The sequence below is a fragment of the Poecilia mexicana genome, unplaced genomic scaffold (genome assembly GCF_051168715.1).
Source record: "Poecilia mexicana isolate PSO_F unplaced genomic scaffold, ASM5116871v1 scaffold_8, whole genome shotgun sequence".
Lineage (NCBI taxonomy): Eukaryota > Metazoa > Chordata > Actinopteri > Cyprinodontiformes > Poeciliidae > Poecilia > Poecilia mexicana.
Genome location: NW_028263377.1, coordinates 83,871 through 109,358, shown reverse-complemented (window position 1 = coordinate 109,358; position 25,488 = coordinate 83,871). Strand labels below are relative to the sequence as shown.

Genomic DNA, 25,488 nt, shown 5'->3' with positions numbered 1-25,488 from the left:
TCACTGAAGGAGCTCTCCAGTTCTGCAACAGTTTCATACGGAGAAGGAAGAGGGTAGATATTGTCCAGAAGTGATGTTATGTTAGCCAGAGTTATTCCATCTCACACCACCTCCACTGGGTCAATAGGATAAAGCTGGCCTTCCTGATGAGCTTTCTCTCATTTGTAGATAAGCTGTTGCTCTGATATACTACACACCATAGAACATATGTCTTTAACTCACTACACTGAAAAATCCAGTGTAGTTTCCAGATGATGTTTGTCTTTCCTAGGCTAAGGAGAAATAGAACTGGACTGTTGCTCAGTAGCTCAAGTAGCATTTGTATTTTTACTTGGAAATCAAGGTCCCTGAAGACGAGTGAAGAGGACCAGCATGCATGTTGCTTGAAATCCAGTGTGAGGTTTCACTGACTAACGCAATCTGAAAAATCCAGTGTAGTTTCCAGATGTTTAAGTCAGAGTGATGGCTGCAGTTATTTGCTTTTCTGGTGATTTGTATTAGTAATTTTGGTCTTAAATGTTCACACTACTTTGTGTACTTGCTGCTGATGTAAGTTATCCAAAGGATGAACTTAGTGCTTTTTGCTGAAGGTTAGCTCCAGGCCACTGTTGGCAAATAGCTGTGCTGCTCATCCAACCTCTCCAAGCACACTGTGCTCTGTCTCCTGGCATAGTCAGCATGATATGGCTGCTTTTGTAGCAAATGCTGGGTTTTTTGTCCACAGTTAATCATTTATTATCTTCTATACATCGTGAAAGCACATGCTTTTCCTATGGAACACTGACTACAGTTGGAGAAGAAATAAATGTGCTTTTCCAAATGAATGGCTGTTGTGAACTTGAGCATCACTATTCTTGAAGGTAAATTAAGGGAGGATGGAAGAATAAGAGAAACGATTGTGCGCAAACTATTTTTTTATTATTAATTTTCTGTGGGTTAAGCCCCTAGACTATTTCTGAGTATAGTGATATATTCATACTGTTTAACAAAAAGGCCACATTACTGTCTAATAGTAGTAAGGAAATGTTTTCTTTGAATTTGGGGCTTAAATTGTATTGGGAAGCCAACAGGAGTGACGAACACACACGCAAAAACTCTGTTTCCCATAATTCTTTGTCGTCCGGCTTCTGGGGAAGGCTGATGGCGGCGACTAATAGAGCAGGGCTCCTCCGCTTTTGATACATTAGCAAATAAAACTTTGATCATTTGGTTGATTTAACGGCCTAATATAGGTCAGGTGGATGAACAACGGAGGATTCGCCGTCAGACTATTCGAGTCAAGGTAGCATGTTAGCACACAGCCATTCTCACTACATGGGTTTGTCAGAGTAAAGTGGTTACCCAGCTAGCTGAATGTTTCCATATTCTGAATTGCTTTATTGGAGCTAATCAGTTAACCACGAAGTCATTTTTTCCCAGTAGGAATAGAGTTGTTTTTTTCTAGATGTATGCGACATTTAACTATGAAAATGAATAGGCCGGCAACCAGCGGCGTCAGCAGTGATGCTAACAGCGTATTGCTACATGCTAGATGTTCCCTAGCCCTAATAGTAAAAGTAATGATCCCGTCACCGAGCTTGATTAATTCAAATTAGAAGGAATATGAAATTAGAAGGAAGATGATACAACATTCTTAAATGTTTTGCCAATAAAAATGACAACTTATTGGTGTATTTGTATAATCCTCCCTCTCCTCCTGAGCTAATACTTTAAAGGCAGTGTTTCTGCCTTTAAAGTATTAGTTTCTGCTCCTCATGGACCACTGCCCTATATATTTAGGTGTTTCCCTTCTGCCACACACCTGACTTGAATAACGGGGCGATTAACAGGCATCTGTAGCGCTTGATGGCAAAGAGGAGGTCTTGCAATCACTCGAATCTGGTGTTCTGGGACAGAGACGCATCTAAAATATGCAGGACAGTGGTCCCTGAGAAGATTATCTTTCACTGAAAGTCCACCTGCACTTCTTTTAGGCTGCCTGTACCACAACGTCTGTAAATGGAATATCTTCTGATTCCTCTTTCTAAAACCACTCAGGTTCACTCAGCTTGGTTGGAGAACATCTGAAAAACATCAGTTTAAGTCTTACTTCGGATTCTCAGTTAGTTAAGGACTGGATAATTCCTCCCTATGTTGTGGGCTAAACCAGTGTTTCCCAGCCCTGGTCACCACGGCACCTTGCCTTGCATGTTTTAGGTGTTTTTGTTGTTGCTTTGTTTTGTTTTATTTTTTCTTCTTTCTTTTGCTCTTTCTTTCTCTTTTTCTTTTGGCAGTTGGCAAACAGCTTAAGGTGCATTACTGCCACCTTCCAGATTCGAGTATGGTTGAAATTTTTTATTGTTACTATGTTCCTCCCAAAATACCTGCTCTTCTTCAAAAACTTAAAATGCTGATAGAAACTACATACCCCAGATGACCTTTGAAATTATTCAATTACATGTAATTTACTTTTATTCTTATTTAATTTTCCAATTAATACTTCTCTTTCTTAAACATATGTATCACATTCCAAAGAAATATATTGTACTGTTTCTATTTGTCCACAATAATTAAAACAACCTGTACTATGTTTATTGATTATTTTAAGAGTACTGTTTAATCCTCTATGACCAAATGTCATCCTCAATATAATATCTTCTTTTTTAATTCTATTACATTTTCTAAATTCTCTTTTGATACTATAATAAAATGCAGAATGTTCTTCTCTATCCCATTATTCTTGCGATTTTTTCTTAATGTACAATTTGTACTTATTTTGACATTCAAATCAACAAAAATAATAATAATAATATTAAACAATAATAATTTTTGCAAGACTGTCTGGCTACTCATTTCCTTCTATTGCAATATAAGAATACTAGCTTGACCTCTGATCTGTAATTTTTTATCCTGAAAGTTGAGTGACTTATATCCAATACAATATCTTGTCATGATTCTGAATTTATCTTCAGAATACTTATTAATACGCTACTTGAGTGTAGTTGTGTTCTTCAGCTCAGCAGATTTCAACTAATAACTGATTAACAGACGTTTGCTAAACTATAATCATCTGAATCCGGCATATTAAAGCATGGAAACACCTAAAACATGCAGAGCAGTGTGCTTTGAGGACCAGGGTCAGGAAACACTGGTCTAAACAATTCCAATGTAGGAATGGCAGTATTTTTGGAGGGTTATCCTGATGGAAAGTGATCCAGGATTGTTCACTTGAGGACAAGGAGGTTAGTCAGTGAAGAAAAAACATCCCCACAGCATGATCCTGCCACCAGAACCATGTATTAGAGTGAGGAGGTAGTGTTTAGGGAGATATACAGCATGAATTTTCTGGAACATACACAGTTAACCCCAAAATTATTTATAACCTTTGTAGATTTAGATTTAAAATGACCTTTTTTAAAATATGAAGTTTGCTTCTAATGAGTCTGGCATCACTCATAGGATAAAATACTGGACTATGCATTGTTTTAAAAAATGCTTTTATACAGAATTCAACTTGTCGTCCTCTTATCAATTGGAAAACCATAGCACTCAAATCCTTCTTATGATTGCTGATCAAATTTTTGCATATTTCCCTTACTTCCAGTTTGAAGAAAAAAAATGTTAAATTAAAAGTTGACTTTAAAGCAACTGTGTGTAACTTTTATTTTAAAAAATGTTATTTGCATATTTATTGAAACTGTCAGTGTTGTGACAGTATGATCTATGAAAAAATTGAGCTCCTCTGCCTTTTTCCTGTGGTCCTGTTGTCATCTGAACAAATGCACTGCTTTGTCAGAAACAATCAGTCAGAGCCAGCAGGAGGGCCTTACTGCTGTCAACCGACTCTGCTCAACCTCTCCCTTTCTCTTTGATATGCTACAGCTGGTTCACTACAACTGAGGCTGCCATGAATGCTCAGTCTGGTTAGCATGGCCACTGATGACGGCGGATAAACAGTTTTCCTGGAACGGTAAGTTGCTTCTCCTCCATTAACACATTTATCGGTGAGAACATGAGGTTGATCAGCAGCACTGAGACGCCCTTGCTGGCTCTGGAAGTGTTTGACTGGGAGAGATGCATTTCTTCAGATGGTAATAGTAGCTCAGGGAGGAGGTAGAAGAGCTTGAGCTTTTCACAGATTATCTGTCTCATACTGTCATAAGATAGTGACGGCTTTAACAAATAAGTAAATAACAGATTTTTGTGAAAGCTACACTGTAACTTTGAATGTCAACGTGTCAGGGGTATGAACCACTTTAGGCTGAGTACAGATATATAGTTAAACCCCTGTGAAAGCATAACCCTGTCCCAGGCAAATTTTGCACTGTTTGACTCAAGGAGGCCAGCACTGAGATGGTTTTAGGTAAAATATTGTAGAATGAAACATATATACACAAAAATCTCAAGATGTGTACAGAAACATAAAGATACAACCTAAGGATCATATCTAATAGCTAACTTACTTAGAAATTTTATCTGCAAAGAACTTTAAGTCCACGCTGACATGTAGTACAGATCTGGGTACCAATTCATGTTGTTACAGTCACTGTCCTCCCCAACCCAATTATCATACTTCACATAGACCCTACTCGTAATGTCTTTTTACACACACAGACAAACACATATAAAATTACAATGTTCACACAACAGATAATTTCATTTTAGTATGTAATCTTTTCTGTTTAAAGAAACAGCTTTGGCACACTCCACTCTTACATTTAACTCAGCATTGTTCTGAGGAAATATCTTTAAGTACCATCAGTCAAAACAAAAAGTATTATTTAAAAATAAAAGATGCTCCACACTCTGGAAATTCTCAGATGACATAGTAGGAAGTCAAAATTAACACCTGCATAGGGAAGGCTAATGGTGAGAGATGAAAAAGAATATAATGATCACCCCTAAAGCCATTGAGGTTGCACACTTTTTGGAAATATCTCATTATGATATTAGTGTGTACAATATTCATATTTGCATAGGAGCGTTTGGGGAGCAATAATTTTCAGCGACTATATTTTAAATGTTATGAATGCTTTTCATGCTAACATAAAGGGAAAGCCTTGCTTAAAGAACACCATCCTCATGGTCAAGAATAGTGGTGGAAACAATGCTTCAGGTGTGTTTTTTTTTTTAGCCGACAGAATAAGCTGCTGTAGAGAAAGCGGCATCATAAAGAAGGATTATAATCAAGATTGCCTGCAACAACATCAAGAAATCTGCAGAGACCTTATCTTGAACAGCATTAGTGGCTTCAGTGTCACATTGACTCAAAACACAACTAAAGTTTAAAAAAAAAAGGTCAACCAACAACAACATAACATTTTGAAGCAACCCAGACAGAACCCTGACTTAAATCTGATATAGGATTTATGCAAAGATTTGGGTTGAGATGAGTGATCAGAGATACCAGTGGAGACAAGTTTATCAACAGTTCTGCAGAAAGTAAACTATATGAAGTAACTCCAGTTTGTTGCATTGGATTCTATTTATAGTTGCTCTTGAACCATAAAAAAAGAAACACTGACCAACATCTTGTTGTTTAATGACAGCCTTGGCAAAATGTAATGTTTGAATTGTTGGCTGTGCACTTTGAACAGCCTTGTTGCTGAATTGTGCTTTACAAATAATCTTGATTGATTTACTTATGGGTATCAGAGTAAGGGAGCAGAATACAATTGCACATCACAATTTTCTGTTTCACTTCACAATTATGCACTGCCCAAAATGTGAAAAAGTTTAAATACTTCTGCAAAGTACAAAGATTATCATGTTATTTAAGTATCATGTCTGCTCTCTGCTAGGTTTTTGCCTGGACCTTTTATGCTGTGTGTGTGGCCTTGGCTGACCTTTATATTACTGGGTTTCCCAACCCATGGACTCGACTTCAGCATCGGACTTTAAAAGGAGGTCATCACCCTCCTCTTCCCCAGTTGAGGTTGGAGAAACCGCCAGAAGCCCTCCTCCCTGCTCACCCTTCTCGTCTCCGTCACCGCCTTCTTCTGAGCCGTCTTCACCATCATCTTCATCGTCCTCTCTTTGTGCCAATACCTCAGTGTATAAAAACAATGTAACACGTCTGAGTGAGGTGGCCAGGGTTTCTTCTACTTCCACACAACCACTTGCCACATCTATGTACAATAACGCCTCAGTACTGCGCTTTCCTCACATGGCAATGCAGGCAAGCAATAGCTGTGAAGAAGATGATGGGAAAGGAGGGATGTACAATCTTTACAGTCCAACTGATGTAGAGAAAGAGAGAAATCTGATGGGGGAGGAAAGGCATGGGGAGAAATATGACCCTTTTGATCCAACTGGCTCTCCACAGTCAAATGTGGATGATGGGCTTGACAGAGATGAGGTCTTAGAGAAAATTGCTGAAATAAATGATATCAAAGATGAAGAACCTCCAGATTCCACAGAGATTTTGATGGATCCACTGAGCCCCAGTCTGACCAGCCAACAGCACCTGAGGAGGAGAGTGGAAAGCAGCAGCTTCAAAACCCGGGGGCAAAGAGAAGGCATTGACTCAGAGCATTCTGAGATAGAGGAGGGAGAGATAGTTGCAGCTGCTGACAGAGATGGAGCTAAAAAGAGGCCCTCAGAGGAACCCCTTCCTCTGAACTCTCCCAATATTTCATTCTTTGGTTCGAAACCAGAGCGCATTTTGCGTGTGCTGGATGGAGATGGGTTTGTGTCTGTGTGCACAGAGGGAAACTGGGAAGATGACAGGGAGCTTGAAGATGAGCCTGTTGTCGGAGTGGAGGATTTGAGAAGGAAGTTGGTCAGCAGGAGGAAGGAAAGATATCTGTCCTTTCCTGCCTCTTCCCCTCCATCTTCTCAGCCACCACTGCCTCCTTCCCTTCCTCAAGCTTCCACATCTGCCTCTCCTGCCACGCCTCCTGTAGAGCAAACAAGCAAGAATCGCAAGTCCTCCAAAAGTTCTAATGATCGCGACAGACAAAAAAGCAAAGAAAGAAAGCCAGGGGAAAAGGTTGTCAAAAGGAAAAAGAGAAAGAAGGGAAAAGAGGAAGGTTGCGAGAAGAGCAAAGAGAAAGGACGAGGACAAAAGGATGGAAAGGACATTAAAACAAGGGGGAGCAGCAGAAGCAGCAGTCAGAAAGGAAAGAAGAGGCGACATGACAGCCCTGAAGTCTCACATCACTCTTCAAGAAAAGAAATGCACTCGCGACGCTCTTTTTCAAGTCTGTCTGAAGAAAGACACAGGGAACGAGAAAGAGAGAAAGACAGGAGCAGAAAAAGTCATCGAGACCGAGAAAGGGATAGAGGCAGAGATAAGGAAAGAGACAGGCATCATAATCACAGCAACAGTCACAGGAAAGATGAGAGAGTACGAGATTCTAATACCAGAAGGAGGGAAAGGGAAAAGAAGGGTAAACTGCACTCAAGCAGCAGAGAGCGGGGCCTTCCAAAGAAGCGTAAGAGCAGTAGGGAGGAGAGAGAAAGTAATAGAGACAGGCAGCATGAAAGGGAACATCGACGGGATGGTCGCCCTGTTGTCCCGCCATCAATTCAAGACCTCAATGGTTCTGACCTCTTTGCTATTAAGCGAACCATTACAGTGACAACCACCACTACCACCACCACAGTCCCAGGCTCACCAAGACTTACAGCAGCATCTCCTTGCCGTCCCACAGAGGAGAGGAAAAGAAGAAAATGGCAATCAAATGAAGACACAGAGGAACGGGAAGGTGTTTGTGACCGCTCACGGTCATGCTCCCCACCGAGGTATCACGGCTATGAGTCAGATCGCTACTCTGACAAATTGGAAATTGATATGTTGTCTTTAGATGGAGAAGCTCTGGACTCAGATTACCCATCTTTGGAAGATACACCTCCTGCTGCACTGCCTTTAGAACCACCCATCCCAAGCCCTAAAGCAAAACCTTCTCCTAAAGCCAGACAAAGTCATTCAAAAAAGAAGTCTCACACAATAAAGAAGTTAGATTCCCCTTCCTCTTCTAATAAAACAACAGGGAAATGCCTGTCCTCACTGACAGTGACTTCAGGTCCTACCTCCATCACTCCTGGTCTCACATCAGCAAAGAGAGCCAGAAAAGTAGGAAAGGAAAAAGTCCGGGACAAAAGCAGCAGAAAAGATTTAATTAGTTCTGGGAAATCCAAGAAAGAGAGCAGCAGCAGTCGGAAAGGCAAACTTCAGTCCAAAGTGTCGGTCTTGGTGCGAGAGGGAGTGAGCAGTACCACTGGAGCTTCTGTTGGTTCTGGAAAATTAAGCATGGACCTCTTGGGTCCAGGGGGTACAGGAGCGGGAGCAGGGGGTTCAGTGGTTGGAGGCTCTATTGCCGTAGTCTTTTGTAGAGACAATGAAAGCAGATCTCCATTCCTGAAGCCTTGCTCAGAGCCCCTGTCATTAGGTGGCCGAGGTAAAGATCTAGCTGGTATGGGAAAACGAAGCAGCCTGTCTGGACCGCCATCATCCTTAGCCAGCCCTGCTGGACTGAAATCCAAAAAAACAAAACCAAGCTCCATCACATCTACTTCTTCTTCTGCATCCTCCCCCTCATCATCTCTGGCAACCAAGCGTCGCCGCCGTTTAGCTAAGAAAACCAGTAAAAAAGCTGGAACAGCTAGTATGGCTGCTGGTGAAAGGAGCCAAAAAAAATCCACATTAGAAGGCTGGACTGGAGCCTCCTTTGATGCTCCGTCAGCTGTTGGAGAGGGGAGTAAATTAGTCGGTCCACATACAGGTCAAGCTGGCCCTCCGCCTTGCCCCTCATCCTCCTCTTCTACATCCTCCTCCACCAGTGTTCTCCCACCCTCCTCCTCTCCACCACACACACCGCCTCCAACGAATGCTCCCTTGCGGGACACCAGAGAGTCTTCCCCTGACTCTCAAACTGTGGACAGCAGTTGTAAGACACCAGAGCCCGCTTTTCTAGTTGAGGACTGCCCAGATCAGAATAGCCCTTCTCCCCCAGCTTCCAGTCCATCGAGCCTGTCTACTTCCCAGGGAGCCGGTCTTGGAAGTACCCTGTCAACACAGACTGTAAAGCCTCCCCCTCCAGAAGACCTGTCAAAATCTTTGACCTCGCCTCCTTGCTCATCTTCATCAGCAGGCCTCACCTCTCTTTCGCTGTCGCTCACTTCCACTGACCCCTCCTCTTCATCCTCAGTATCCTCCTCTTCTGCCAGTAAGCTGCCACCACCACCTCCTCCACCTCCACCAGCAGCACCTACTCTGCCCTGGAGTCTTCAGACAGGAGTGGACTGTACAACTGGAGGTGTTTTAGCATGTAAGTTTGTACTCCTACCTGAACAGAACCTTGCCATACTCTTCTGAATTATTCAGAAACATGAATCTTGAACATTTGAATGCCATGTATGGTATGTTCTTAAATGTAGCATTATCTACTCCAAAGCACTTTACTCTACATTACCCATTCACAAACTGAGCTACGTTCTAGCACAACTGCCCTGGGGAAGACTGCCACACAATCTGCACTCTATGACCACCACCAACAGCAAGCAAGGCGAGTGAAGTGTCTTGCCAAAGGACACGACGACTTAGACAGACAGAGCATGGGTTTGAACCAGGATAATACCAGTTACAACTCCTACCTCCTTAGCCACCATCGCCCAATGATCATAATTCATAGGAGTGTTGTTAGAGTTCACAATTATAAACTCTTAGCTTCTAAACATTATATTTCTGTTATGTTTGTATGTGAATCTTTAGGAATACATGCTCACCTGTGTAAATTATTATTCTGTCAGTGACGGCTCTACTCTTCAAAATGGAGGAGGCCAATATTGCCAGCAGGGCGAAAGCACAGGAGTTCATTCAAGCAACCAGTCAGGTGAGTGAGAAAGGCTAAAGCAATATACAATATAAAAATGTGATTATTCAACAAAATCAGAAAAACAATACATTCAAGAATTTAGCAAAAATAAACCTAGAAAAAGTTTCAAAAAAGGAACCATCTACAGCTACTCTTACTTTCAATTCAAGTAACCTCTAATTGTTCATTGATTTGGTTTCGCACATGCAGATTCTGTCCCATTCCAACCAGAACCAATCCCAGCATCACGTTCCTCCTTCCTCAACTTCCTCATCCACCCAAATCCCTCCACCTCCCACTGTGCCTCCACCAGCTGGTCTGAGCCCAGCCCAGTTCATCCTCCACAGCTCTCTCCCTTTGGTGGGATGCACCAAAACGCCCCCATCTCACCTGCACCCCTCCCTAGGAGGTGGATGTGCACAGACCCCACCGCCGATGCTACCTGTGGGGTTGTCAGGAGTGACAGGAAGCTCTGGTGAAGCCAGATGGGAAAATGAGAACAAAGATTCAGATAAGGTATGACTAAGTGGTTTTATACAGTGGCCTGTAGTTATACTGACAGTATTAATAAAAAATAAAAAAAGAAAAGTATAACATGATACGATTGTTTTCATTTCGAAGAGGAATGCAATGATTATTCCTACAGCTGAGAGAATATGAGCTGAGAGAAGCTAATATGAGCTTCTCTCAGCTCATGTTAGCTGAGAGAAGCTAATATGTTGATTGTTAATGTAATGATTAGATCTACAGCATTTATTTAGATATTCATTTCACCATTTGAACTGATGATTCCCATGATGAGTAGATGCAAACTTCTGATCACAAAAGCTTAAGCATAATGCAGAGGAAATAGGGTTGATAATCTTTAGGATTTGGATTTGATTGGAATTCAAAAGGCTATGATGTAATTATAAATAAATTTGATGATGTAACTCCTTTACTGCTCTTGTTTGTACCATAGAACGCTCTAGCAGAGAATGCACCATCATGGTGAAACCTTCAGTAGGAGCAGCTTTTTATAAAACCCATGCTAACACTATTTACATGCATTATAATTTAATTTGGATACATTTGGTTCCGCTGTATATCATGTGGATTGCCATTTCAGTACAGAATCCTGGAGGTAGGATGTACCGTGGAATTGTGATGAAAACATATCTCTAGACCAGGCGTGCCCAAACTTTTTGAGACCAAGATCTACTTTTTCTCTCACTAGCCGGCTGAGATCTACCTCATGACACGAAGACATAAAAATTGTAAATTAAACTCTGGCTTATTTCATATGTGAATATACATCATTTACAGCAGAAATAATAAAGTGATAGAAAACCTAATGCAGTTTCTTCCTCATTCTGACACTGGGAGGAGGTTACTGGTTTCTCAGTCAGAAGCTGGTTGCAAACCTGATGCATCAGGTACCATGACTGATCTACCAGTCAGTCATGGTAGATCAGATCAGTAGATCTGAAATTTGGTTTGATGACATCAGTATGAGAAACTACAGACTGATAGGAGGAACCAAAGAGCCCAGTAAAGGCAAATCTTCTGAATTCAGGATATAATTAATTTAGTTTCACATAATTACCCATTTGTTTGTTAAACAAATGAAATATATTTGTCCTATTTGATGTTTGTTGTGAATACTCACAAACGAACGAGGTAATTAGTCCAAGTTTGTCGCTTATTGAACGTTTAGAAACTACAGTGACTGTAAAGTGCCACAGCAAAGGTAAACAAAGGTAAAACAACCTGAACAGACGATCAACTCAAAACCACTCCTACCTTTTTATTCTCTCTCTTTGTTGTTTAAGCACACCCGTTAAAGTCAAACTAAACATTTAGTTAGGAAGCTACATATTTAGTTCCAAATTGTACCGGGCCCTTTGATACGGGTTGCCAGATCCCAATATGACCAGTGTCAGAGTCTGGTCTGCATTGCCAGTCGTGCTCGTTGCCGGTGAGTGAAAAAAACTAAAACAATATACAATATAAAAATCTGATTACCGCCACACGTGGCAACCGTCTGCGCCCTGCAAGCTGAGCAGAGATTACATTAAAAACACAACATTCAGTCCTTTACAATATCATGTTTCCAGGCTTAATATTTATTTCTCGATTATTAATAAGCCTCTCATGAACACAGCGGTGGTTGAGTAGCTAATTTAAACTCCTGCTCTGCTCTTCAGTCAGTCTTTGAGTCGCCTTTTTTTCCTTTTTTTTGTTAATGGAACCGAAACGCACTGAATTGCGGAACACCTTGTTGAAACAATAATTACTGAGATGATTAATTTTAACACGTTTCAATTAATTTTTTAAAATTATTATTCTTTAATGAAGCTTCAAACGTTTAGGATCTTAGTGAATATTTTGATAAGCCAGTCAGAAGAAGAAGTGCTGGCATCAGCGTCCTGGGCGTTCAGTTTGTCACTTATTGCCGAGATCGACTGAAAACCTTCCTGCGATCAACCGTATTGAGCACCCCTGTTCTAGACCATATTTTGACAAGACCAAACTATTCCTACAGATTCCACAAATGATTCCATTAGATAAACTAAGAGTCATAATCAGTTTAAGCCAAAGATGAATGTATCATCCTGAACCATTATGAACAAACCTAAGTCCAGATGTGAGCATAATACCAATGTATTTTAGACTTAAAGTCCTTTAGTAATGATTCCACCAGAAGGATTATCTATCTAACAAGACACACAAATACAGAATTTCTGGATTGGAAAATTAATATTCAGGTTTTCATTAGCTAATAAATATTTCACCTTATTTGTCTAGAAATGCAAACCGTCATGTTGGGTTCTAGCCGGGTTACCCACATGCAAGAACACACTAAGAGAAGCGATATGAAAACAACAATAATATTTATTTGGGGTAAGGTGGTGGGGCTCAGGGGAAGCAGTCCTGGAACCTGGGAGTGGAGGGAAACCGGTCGTCGGACTGTAGATGAGAAAAGCGGAGTGAAAAACTGGACAGATCCAAGGAAATGATTCCGAGAGTCTTTCAGAGAATGCTTACTTGAAGGCGGGATTAGGTCTCGTCGGTGGCGGCGGCTGGAGGAATGGGTTACCGTTGGAGAGCGAGCGGGTAAGCCTCGTAGCTGGTGAGGGGAGCGAGCTGACATCCGAGCGGGTTCCGATGGCTAACTCCCGGGGCATGAAGCGCCGGCAAGCCCAGCTTGTGGCGAGACGCAGGGAATCCACGGGAAGGGACCAGGGAGGTGAGTGTACGAGGCAACCGATTGGTAACACCAATGGCGTTGTGAGGAAACACAAGGGAAATCCAGACAGGAACGCTTGTCCACCTCGAGGAGTCTCAGGATGACCACAAGGATACCTGACGGGGAGAACTCAAGGAGCGATCAAAAAAACGAGCTCAATCGTAGAAGGCTTTCACTAAGGAAACGTTTACCAGTAGAGGCAAACACTCAGGCACTGGAGTGTCAGCTAGTCGGTCTTTATGAAGCACCTCCTCAGCTCTCGCAAATTAGACACAGGTGTGTCTACAGGTTGGCCGCCACACTTCTCCCGGGGCTCCGCCCAGTGGTGACATCTGGTGGCTGTGAAGGGAAATGGCAGATTCCCAGAAAATCCAGGACAGAACAGGAGAGGGGAAAAAAAAGCAAAACAGAAAAAAAAAAACAACCTAACAGTACCCCCCCTCAACGGACGCCACCTGGCGGCCGAGAAGAGGAGGAAGGCTGAGAGGCGGTGAAATCACTAATAAGGGAGGGGCCAAGGATAAAGGAGCGGGGAACCCAAGAGCGTTCCTCCAGACCGTAGCCCTCCCAGTCAACGAGGTACTGGTGACCCTGACCACGCCGACGGGAAGCTACAATATGGTGGACGGAGTATGCAGGATGACCGTCAATAAAACGGGTGGGAGGAGGGGGTTCGGCCGGAGGGCACAGATCACTGGACAGGACAGGTTTAATCTGCGAGACATGGAAAGTAGCATGAACACGTAGGGAGGGAGGAAGACGAAGGCGTACAGCTGCCGGACTGATGACTGACACTATCTCAAACGGGCCAATAAACCTGGGAGACAATTTCTTGGACATGGACTTGAGGGGTATGTCCCGGGTAGACAACCAGACTTTCTGACCGACCAAGTAAGTGGGCGCAGAGGTTCTTTTCCGGTCAGCCTGTTTCTTGTTCTGAGCGGCTGTGTTATTAAGTGCAGTGATGGTTTCTGACCAGATTTTTTTACAACGGCGAATGTGATGCTGTACTGAAGTGACAGATATGTCCTTCTCATCGGATGGCAGGAGAGGGGGCTGGTAGCCAAGGGAGACCTCGAATGGGGAAAAACCTGTAGCTGCTGAAAAGTGACTGTTGTGTGCATATTCTACCCATGGTAGATATTGAGCCCAGTCTCCAGGGTTAGATGCAGTCAGGCAACGCAGCATGGCCTCCAGCTCCTGATTCAACCTCTCCGTCTGGCCGTTAGTCTGAGGATGGTAACCTTTGCCCCTAGGGCGGAACAAAACTGTCGCCAAACTTGGGAGATAAACTGAGGACCCCGATCGGAAAGAATCTCCTGAGGGATGCCATGTAACTTAAAAACATGTTTAATGAGAAGCATGGCAGTTTGAGCGGCAGTGGGAAGTTTGCGAAGGGGAACAAAATGACAAGACTTGGAAAAGCGGTCAACGATAGTGAAAATGGTGGTCATACCCGTCGATGGAGGTAATCCAGTGACAAAGTCAATAGCGATGTGAGACCAGGGTCTCTTGGGGATGAGTAACGGCTGGAGTAATCCTGTAGGTGGCTGATGGGAGGACTTGTTCCTGGAACAGACTGGACATGCTAACACAAACTCTTTGACATCTCTATGAACTGATGGGCACCAGAACCTTCGGTTGACCAACCCAATAGTTCAACTGATACCTGGATGTCCGGAAAACTTGGAAGAATGTATCCACTGCAGGAAGCGGGATCGAGCGGAGGCAGGGACGTACGTCTTTCCCTGTGGACATGACTCAGGGACAGGCTTGGTTAACTGGGCTTGATGGATGAGGTCTTCAACCTCCCAGGTAACCACTCCCACCGTGCAGCTGGGGGGGAGCAAGTTCCTTCTCAGAGTCATCAGGTGCATGCAGTCTTGAGAGGGCGTCAGGCTTGACATTTTTAGAACCTGGACGGTAAGAAATGGACAGGTTGAATCGTGAAAAGAATAATGACCAGCGAGACTGTCGAGGGTTGGAGCGTTTAGCTGACTGAAGGTAAGACAGGTTCTTATGGTCAGTCCAAACTACTATGGGATGCCCAGTAACTCTCTGTCCCCCACGTCATAGTTGCGTTCAGTTGGCGAAAGTCTGCGAGAGAAAAATGCACAGGGGTGAGTCTTATTATCTTTTTCAGAGACAGCACAGCCCCCACTCCAGAGTCTGAAGCATCGACCTCAAGGATGAACTGTTTAGTGGTATCGGGCTGGACTAGTACAGGGGCGTTAGCAAACAGGTTCTTGAGACGGTTGAAGGCTTCCTCTGCTTGAGGGGTCCAGGTAAAACTTGACTTGGTGGATGTGAGCGCGGTTAGAGGTAAAGCTGTCTGGCTATAGTTTCGTATGAAACGGCAGTAAAAGTTGGCAAAACCCAGGAACCGCTGCAACTGTTTTCGGGTCTCGGGCGTAGGCCAGTCCAACACAGCTCTGATCTTGTCCCCTGAGGGTCTTACCTGCCCGCTCTCAAGGATGTAGCCCAGGAAGGTAACGGATGATCGGTGGAACTCACACTTCTCTGCCTTTACGTACAGTTTGTTCTCCAAAAGACGTTGGAGAACCTTCCGGACATGCATCTTGTGTTCCTCCAGGGACTTGGAATAAATCAGTATGTCGTCTAGATAAACGAAGACAAACACATTAATGAAGTCTCTGAGAACATCATTTACGAGGGCTTGGAAAAAGGCAGGTGCATTAGATAAGCCAAACGGCATAACTAAATATTCATAGTGTCCCATTGGTGTCTTGAATGCCGTCTTCCACTCATCTCCCTCGCGAATGCGAAGGAGGTGGTAGGCGTTGTGGAGATCGAGTTTGGAGAAAATGGTGGCTTCTTGGACGGGGTCAAAGGCTGAGGAAAGAAGAGGTAAAGGATATTTATTCTTAATGGTGATCTGGTTCAACCCCCTGTAGTCAATACAGGGCCTCAAGGACCCATCCTTCTTCCCCACGAAGAAGAACCCTGCACCAAGGGGTGACGATGAAGTGCGTATAATGCCTGCTGCTAACGAGTCATTAATGTATTTCTCCATGGTCTGACGCTCTGGACGGGAGATATTATAAAGTCGGCTGTTGGGTAGTGGGGCTCCGGGTAGCAGATCTATGGCACAATCATAGGGGCGGTGAGGGGGTAGAGAGAGTGCTTTGCTCTTACTGAAGACCGCAGCCAGATCCTTATATTCGAGGGGAACAGATGAAAGGTCAGGGGGATCGGCCCCATGCTGCTCTGCTGTTAAAGAAGTCAGAGGGACGGCAGAGTGGAGACAGGTTGCATGGCACTCACTGGCCCATGACTCAATAGTAGCTTTTCTCCAATTTATCTGTGGGTTATGTGCGAGTAGCCACTCGAACCCCAGGACTACAGAGGAGCTGACTGCGGGGAAAACAAAAAAAGAAATTAGCTCTGAATGGTTACCAGAAATCACAAGACGGACGGGTTTAGTCTTCTGGGTTATCCTGGGCAGGGTCTCCCCATTTAGGGCTGAAACACGAAGTGGAACTGGAAGTGGTTCTGTAGCGATACCTAGCTGTTCAACAAGGGTAGTCAATTAGATTTTGTTCACAACCTGAGTCAATGAAAACAGCCAGAGGAAGAGATTGATGGCGATGGAAAAGTGTAGCAGAAATAAGGAGACGAGATTTCTTATCCGTGGGTTGCGCCGGCAGCCTCCTCGTCTTTACCGCCGGGCCTGCAGGTTTAAACGTACGGGGCAGTTAGTGATGGAATGGTTGGGACCCCCACAATACAAGCATAACCGAGAGACTAGTCTCTTTTGCCTCTCCTCAGGTGTCAGGCGAGTGTTACCCAGCTGCATGGGTTCAGGTTCTGAGGTCTCCGAGGGGTTTGGTACTTCCTGGAGACTAGAACGGGTAGCTTGTAGGGGGGCTCTGGCTGAAGGATTTCGGCGATTTCTCTCCTTGGCTCGAGACCGAATTCTATTATCCAGTTTTATGGTCAGACTTATAAACTCTTCTAGAGTTTCAGGTTCATCCAGAGTAGCTAACTCATCTTTAATCTGTTCACTCAATGCATGGAAATAAGCACTCTTAAGTGTAGCAGCATCCCATTTAGAGGCTGCTGCCTTTATCCTGAAGTCGATGGCAAAATCGGACACAGTTCTTTGTCCCTGTTTTAGGTTCCAAAGTTCTCGGGAAACTGAAGTCTGGTCAGTCTCTTGACTAAACACCCATTTTAATTCTTTAATGAAATCTGAATAAGAACAACCAAAATCAGTGGGGGAGGAAAACCTAGCCTCGGCCCAAGCCAGAGCTCGACCGGACAGCAGGGATTGCACATAAGCTATTTTAGCGTTGTCGTGTGGGAAACTCTGAGGGCAGTAATTGAAAATGATGGAACATTGTAACATAAATCCCCCACATTTGTGCACATCACCTGTGAACTTCTTGGGGGCTGGCGGTTGAATCTCCGAAAACGTGGGACGGACTGGCGGGTCTGGGGCTGCAGGTGAGGCTGGGCTGGAGGCTGCGCCTGTTGAACTGAACCTTGCAAAAAGTTAGACAACTCAGTTAGCCGACGGTTTGTTTCGGCCTGTCTATTTCCCAACTCTCTTAAAGCTGAATCATGTGACTGTATGAGAGCGTGTTGTTCCGATAAAGCCCTTCTTATTGCGTCTGCTGGGGTAGGCTGCTGGCCTGAGTGTTCTGTCATGTTGGGTTCTAGCCGGGTTACCCACAAGCAAGAACACACTAAAAGAAGCGATATGAAAACAATAATATTTATTTGGGGTAAGGTGGTGGGGCTCAGGGGAAGCAGTCCTGAAACCTGGGAGTGGAGGGAAACCGGTCGTCGGACTGTAGATGAGAAAAGCAGAGTGAAAAACTGGACAGATCCAAGGAAATGATTCCGAGAGTCTTTCAGAGAATGCTTACTTGAAGGCGGGATTAGGTCTTGTCGGTGGTGGCGGCTGGAGGAATGGGCTACCGTTGGAGAGCGAGCGTGTAAGCCTCGTAGCTGGTGAGGGGAGCGAGCTGACATCCGAGCAGGGTTCCGATGGCTAACTCCCGGGGTATGAAGCGCCGGCAAGCCCAGCTTGTGGCGAGACGCAGGGAATCCACGGGAAGGGACCAGGGAGGTGAGTGCACGAGGGAAGGCAACCGATTGGTAACACCAATGGCGTTGTGAGGAAACACAAGGGAAATCCAGACAGGAACGCTTGTCCACCTCGAGGAGTCTCAGGATGACCACAAGGATACCTGACGGGGAGAACACAAGGAGCGATCAAAAAACGAGCTCAATCGTAGAAGGCTTTCACTAAGGAAACGTTTACCAGTAGAGGCAAACACTCAGGCACTGGAGTGTCAGCTATTCGGTCCTTATGAAGCACCTCCTCAGCTCTCGCAAATGAGACACAGGTGTGTCTACAGGTTGGCCGCCACACTTCTCCAGGGGCTCCGCCCAGTGGTGACATCTGGTGGCTGTGAAGGGAAATGGCAGCTTCCCAGAAAATCCAGGACAGAACAGGAGAGGAAAAAAAAGCAAAACAGAAAAAAAAAACCAACCTAACACAAACCTTCTTTTTACATTCATAAGAAAGCCTTCTATATATTTGTTTATTTGATAGAGACAGACACACATTGCCATAGACAAACTGAACAAAACAGCAGTCCCATAGCAGTCATAGTGCAATAGCTACAGTTAATTCGCAGCACTTGTCCCTAGATGGGCTTTTAAACAGTAGCTCTAAAAATGTAAGTAATAATCATTTAAAATAGCACAACATAATGTTGACATCTACAGTGAAACATAGTACATCAAAAATGGATACAGTTCTGTTTTTGACATAACCAGAGTTTTGTTTGATTTTTAAATGTACTAAAACTGGTTACAGACTTTAAATCAACAGGAAGTGAATTCCAAACTACAGATCTTCTCACCGCCAAATCACAAATAGGACAGGGGATACTGCCAATTTGGATTTTAGGAAACCTATCCATCCATTCATCCATCTTGTTCCACTTATCTGGAGTCGGGTCGCGGGGATAGCAGCCTAAGAAGAGAGGCCCAGACTTCCCTCTCCCCAGCCACTTGGGCCAGTTCCTCCAGCCAGTATCTGTGACCTCGTTCTTTCGGTCATGACCCAAAGCTTATGACCATAGATGTGGTTATATAGGAACCTAACAGCCTGTATCAAAGGGCCCGGTACCCCATACTTCTGGAGAACCCCTGACAGTGCTCCCTGAGGGTTAGGGTTAATGTTGTTGATCTTCCGCTCCCTTCTTCCCTCATTCGTGAACAAGATCCTGAGATACTTAAAGTCCACGACTTGGGGCTGGACACCCCACCTGTTTCGCCAAGCCGAAACAAAAGTCTCACACTGCAGAGAAGGCACTCTACCCTTTTCCAGCTCAAGACCATGGCCTTGGATTTGAAGGCACTGATCTTCATCCCGGCCGCTTCACACTTGCCTGCGAACCGCTCCACCGAGAGCTTTAAATCATGACCCAATGAAGCCAATATGATCGCAACATCCGCAAAAAGCAGAGATGCGATCCTAAGGTCACCGAAATGGATCCCCTCAATACCTTGACTTGTTCTGTCCATGAAAGTAATGAGCAGAATTGGTGACAAAGGACACGGTCAAACCCTCACCGGCAATGAGACCGATTTACTGCTGGCAATGCAGACCAGACTCTGATACTGGTCATATAGGGATCTGGCAACCCGTATCAAAGGGCCCGGTACCCCATACTCCTGGAGAACTCCCCACAGTGCTCCCTGAGGGACAGGGTCGAACGCCTTCTCCAAGTCCACAAAATACATGTAGACGGGTTGGGCAAACTCCCACACACCCTCCATGACCCTTCTGCACACTTCTGTGCTGGCAGCTGAAGGAGGAACAGCTTATCCTGCTCTCTCTCGTCCTTACTGATAACTTTGCCTGTGAATTATTTTTAAAGTCACAGTTTTTATAGTTATATTTACATTATCGACATCATAACTGGATTACTTCAAACCTAAGGACTGGGAGATTTTCTCACTTTTATTTTTACCCTTTCTTCACCTCCAAGTTGAACTTGGATAAAATGCTCCCGTTCGACCCCAAGGACATTAGCAGTATTCTACAACGACTTCAGTTTTTAGAAATGAAGATTCAACGGCTGGAGGTGAACTTTGAGATCAACGCTACCTGTGGATATGAAACAACTCTTCCTCAAATCAGCAGAGAGGTCGTACGCCCCGCACCAAGCAGCTCACCCTGGAACGCTCAGGGCGCCAAGCTGAAACAAAAGTCTCACACTGCAGATCCCACAAGACGACTAACAGGGAGAACTAACGGCCGGCTCTGAGCTGGAACCCACCTTCAACTTCAACACCTGCTCCGCCAAAGAATAGCAAACAACCAGCTGAAACCAAAACAGCTACACCGACCCCGCTCCCAAGGACAAAGCGACCAGCCCAAGCCTCAAAATATTCTGACTCCGTGGGAATCCCACTGAAAAACAGATTTCCTGTACTCTATCCTGAGCCTCTGAGTGAAACCTCACCTTCAAACATCAACAATGAGGCAAAACCAACACATCCACCCCACAAAGCTTCGAAGGACAAAGTGACCACCAGGAAAACGAAAGGTATGACAAGAGTGCTTATTGTTGGAGATGAGACAGTAAATGGAATCAGTCATTTTTGCAATCCCAAGAAAATGAGAGTGGTTTCTTTTCCTGGTTGACACTGTATCTGATTTACTCTCTAACCACTGATCAGCCAAATATTGAGACTTTAGTTGTGCTTGTTGGAGCCAATGATCTGGCAAAGCAAAAATCAGAGATTCTATAAAAGGACTTTAAAATTTTTCTGGACACTATAGGAAAATAAAAAAATGAAGTTATTTCTCAGTGGTCCAATTCCATCACCTCAATGGGGAGACGAAAAACATTCCAGGCTGGACATGATAAACAAATGGATGATTAAAGCTCTACCAGCTCAGTGACCTTCATCGAAAACCTCTGGATCTACTGGCAGCGCTTTCACTTCTTTGGAAGAGGCAGACGCAATCTTAACAAACATGGAATAAGGCTGCTCACTGCAAATATTTTTCATTTTATCAACAAGAACAACAATGTGATCATCGATTCAGAAGAACAGGCTCAAGAATGTCTGACTAGGATGGAACCCTCCATGTATCAGGAGCAAACTATTCCAAAGCAAACTGATAAAACATCGACTTGGGACAGAGCAACTGGTTCCTCTCCTCCACCACCCCCCCTCCCTCCCTGCTCCTCCACTCATTCACAAGATACCTACGAAGAAATGTCTTCTGGACCAGTTTCTCAGATTTACAGATGGATTGAATGAATAGGTTTACCTCGGAACGTCTCTCCTTAGCGCTCCCATAGCAGACCTCACTTCATCTAAGCCACCTGCCTCTGACCTCCCTGAGGATCCAGCGCTCTGCGTTTCTGACGTCTGAGACCGGGGTCCAGATATTATCTTTACACTTGTCTTCCTCCAGAATGTGTCTTGTCCCCCGACATTACATAGCAGGACATTACCTGTCTGGATCACTACAAGAAAAGTTACAAAAAGCAGAAATGCAAAAGACAGTGGTCTTAATTCAAACCTCAGACTGAAGAACTTTCAGCCCCCACGTCACTTAAACTAGCTCTTTTAAATACCAGATCTCTCTGTGCTAAAGCTCTATTAATTAATGATTTAATCACCGAGCATAATATTGATGTTTTATTTCTGACAGAAACATGGCTGAATGACAATAATGAACCAATCGTACTAACTGAATCAGCACCTCCTACATACATTTTTTTTAAGTGAGAATAGAAAACATAAAAAAGGAGGAGGTGTGGCTTCAATATTTAAGAATACCATAAACTGTAGTAAAATTTCTTTGGGTAGTTTCACGTCTTTTCAGTATCTTGGAATTGAGGTAAAAGACCACAAACGAACTTTGACACTAATTTTATACAAAACTCCAACATATGTGGAAAATTTCTTTACTGACTTGAATGAACTTCTATCTCTCATATGCATTGATTATGATTGTTTAATAATTGTTAGTGATTTCAACATTCATGTTGACAACCCCCAAGACAGAGAGGCAAAAAGCTCTTTAATATATTAGAGAGTTTTGGTTTAACACAACATGTCAAACAAGCAACACGCACTCATGGACACACACTGGACCTGGTTATCAGTAAGGGTGTGAATATTTCCAATGTCTCTGTAACTGATGTTGCCTGTCGGATCACTTCGCGGTAATCTTTGAAAGTTCTTTATCCGTTCACCCACTTGTACAAAAAGCTACTATCACAAAACGTCCTTTCACAGAAAACACAGCAGAAACATTTAATCAAATCTACTCTTCTTCCTTGCCCTTAAGCTATCATGATGTAGATAAGTTGGTAGATGATTTTCAGTGCAAACTTTCAGATATCATTGATTACATTGCCCCATTAAAGTGAAGGTTGTGTCTGGTAGGAAGACATCTCCATGGAGAAATGCACTAACAGTTCAATCTGCAAGACCAGGCCGAACGAAAATGGCGTAAAACTCAACTTCACGTTTACTATGAAATCTATACAGAAAGACTACATAGCTATTACTCAACACTAAAACATGCAAAGAAGGCTTTCTTTGCAGATGTCAAACAAAAACATTAACAATGCTCGAGCTCTATTTGCTACTGTTGACAGGCTCACAAACCCTCCTATGACGTTACCACCTGAACTGCAATCTAATGCCGCCTGCAACAAATTTTCCAGTTTCTTCTCAGAGAAAATTCAAAAGATCAGAGGATTAATCTGCACATCCACTCCAAAGCCAGTACCAATGCTATGCCCAAACGAAACAAATGCAGGAAAAATTACCCAATTTCAACTACTTAATTATAAAACCCTAGAAGAAATTATGAGTCAATTAAACTCCAGTTCCTGCTGTCTGGATGTCCTACCCACACATTTCTTTAAGAAAGTTTTGCCTGTCATTGCTAATGATCTGATCCAAATAGTAACTCATCGCTCTCTTCAAAGCCTGGAAACTATTGTTTCCAGGCTTTGAAAACAACAGTTATCAAACCACTGATAAAAAAGAACAATCTGGACAAATCACTACTGCAGAATTACAGGCCGATCTCATACCTCCCATTCATCTGCAAAATTATTGAAAAAGCAGTTTTTAAACAATTAAATAACTTCCTAACAATAACCAATCACTTTGACTCCTTCCAGTCTGGTTTTCACGCTCACCACAGCACGGAGACGGCCTTTGTAAAAGTGTTCAATGACATCCATATAAATACAGACTATGGGAGAACCACAGTGCTGGTTCTGTTGGACCTCAGTGCAGCTTTTGACACTGTTGACCCTGACATTTCACTGAATCGACTGGTGGGTCAGACTCTCTGGTCCAGTGCTCAACTGGTTTGAGTATTGCTTAAAGAACAGGGATTTCTTTGTTTCAATCGGAAACTTCTCATCAGAGAGGTTAAAGGTCACATGTGGGGTACCCCAAGAATCAATCCTAGGACCCCTTCGTTTCAATATTTATATGCTCCCACTAGCTCAGGTTATAACAGGAAATAAGTGTAGTTGTCATACCTATGCGGATGATACACAGCTCTACATCATGATGTCACCAGGTGACTCTGAACCTATCGAATCACTGAAAAGATGCTTAGAACAGATAAATGCGTGGATGTGCCAAAACTTTCTCCAGCTGAACCGAAATAAAACTGAAGTTATTATCTTTGGACCTAAAGAGGAGCGAACTAGAATCAATGCACAGCTTCAGTTATTACAACTGAAAACCCGTGACCAGGCCCGAAACCTGGGAGTAGTGATGGACTCTGAACTGAACCTTTAGAGAGGACAGTAACAAAGTCAGCCTTCTGTCACCTGAAAAAAATGTCCAGGATTAGAGGACTAATGTCTCAGCACGATCTAGAGAAACTCATCCACGCGTTTATCTTTAACCGCATTGATTACTGCAACAGCATCTTCACAGGTCTGTCCAATAAAGGGTACCCTGGTGCCAAGTGCACATAGTATGGACAGTATGTGCACAGAATGGACAGAAACCATGTTCAACATCATTATTTTAGAGAATGTGCATTAAAATGCAATTTAAATGTTACTAAATCTTTTACACATTTTAAGATATCTTCCTAATCACTTACATAATCTCAGGAGGCAATATGTGGAATACAAGTCTTGTGTAAAATTAGGGTATTTGCATGAGCAAGGAAGTTTAAGGTCAGTTTTTTGTACATTTCTTTATGCTACAGTTTTCTACCATTTCACATTGGTAATATTCACTGAATAGATCTCCCGATTCAATTATAAAGGACTTAATTTTGCTGCTGGACTGGACAATTGTTTCCCATCAAATTGATGAAAGGATTTTTGTAAAATATTGGTAGAGTGTATGTACTTCTTGGAGTATTACTACTTTTGACTGTTGATAAGTAAAATCTACAATGCTTGTATTCCATAAATTTTGCAGCTTTGTTAACATGACTACTACTTTGTTCTCTAAGTATCTGAAGAAACTACACACCCAAGAGCGGGCAGTGGAGGAGGTGAAGCTTGCCATCAAACCTTACTACCAGCGCAAAGACATCAATAAGGAAGAATATAAAGACATCCTAAGAAAGGCTGTACATAAGGTCAGTGTAAGCATCCAAATCAATGGATTGCGATTTGAATGTGATGTTGGCATGGAAAAAGTGAAACCTCTTAAATCTTTGCAAGATTGATGTAAAGTGTTGTGTTGTTAATTCATTTGAAACCAGGATTAACTATTTGCTTTTCTCTCAGATTTGCCATAGCCGTACTGGAGAAATAAACCCAGTCAAAGTCAGCAACCTTGTAAAACTGTACGTTCAGCGCTACAAATATTTCCGGAAACACGGACGCAAAATGGATGAAGAAGAGCGAGAAGACAGGGAGCAGGGAACACTACATTCCTCTGCCTGAGAGAAGTCTGTTTGTAACAACCATCCAGCTCAGTGTCTGAGCACTACAGTGACTGGTTTCATTTATTTTATTATTGTTTTGGAAACTTTGTCTGCACATTCATGCCACCTGTTCTCTTATTTCCATGTTCTATGTAAATATAACTCATACTGATCATGAATGAAGTGTTTCTGGAAGCGAATTCTGCTGACTGTGATTAGCTGCAGTCCAGCACTTCTATGAAAGTTACATTTTGTTGCCTCTATCTATTGGAGCAGATGTTTTGGCTTTTTAATAGAGAAGGGGAGATGTTCCAACTGATGTTCCACTCACCAATAATCAGTTGGAAAATGCTCAAGGACACTCCACATACAGACACTATCCCATTTCTCTGAGTTGGACACTTCAGATCCATTGTATTGTCTGACTTCTTTTTATTCTATGTATTGTGTGCATGTGGTTCAGAAGTTGAGGAAAATCACTAAATGTCTTTATAAAATAACTTGGATTCCCAGATATAAACATTGCTTGAGAA

The 25,488-nt window shown here is 43.2% G+C and overlaps 1 protein-coding gene across 2 annotated transcripts; it reads left to right on the top strand.

The window, feature by feature from the left end:
* Positions 1–1,084: 1,084 nt before the first annotated feature.
* scaf1 (SR-related CTD-associated factor 1) lies at positions 1,085–25,488 on the top strand. 2 transcript variants are annotated; one of them, XM_088007963.1, is made up of 7 exons: positions 1,085–1,282; positions 3,862–3,949; positions 5,781–9,251; positions 9,733–9,815; positions 10,008–10,313; positions 24,536–24,664; positions 24,816–25,488. In XM_088007963.1, exons 3-7 carry the CDS (start codon positions 5,852–5,854, stop codon positions 24,972–24,974), a joined length of 4,077 nt encoding a protein of 1,358 aa, XP_087864089.1. In that variant the 5' UTR covers positions 1,085–1,282; positions 3,862–3,949; positions 5,781–5,851; the 3' UTR covers positions 24,975–25,488. The 2 variants fall into 2 exon arrangements, with proteins under 2 accessions (XP_087864089.1, XP_087864090.1); XM_088007964.1 differs by lacking the exon at positions 3,862–3,949.

Coding starts and splice junctions, on each gene's coding strand:
- scaf1 (XM_088007964.1), top strand. CDS start 5,852: ATGGACTCGACTTCAGCATCGGACTTTAAAAGGAGGTCATCACCCTCC. Junction 9,252..9,732: donor AACTGGAGGTGTTTTAGCAT/GTAAGTTTGTAC, acceptor TTATTCTGTCAG/TGACGGCTCTACTCTTCAAA. Junction 10,314..24,535: donor AGAACAAAGATTCAGATAAG/GTATGACTAAGT, acceptor TTGTTCTCTAAG/TATCTGAAGAAACTACACAC.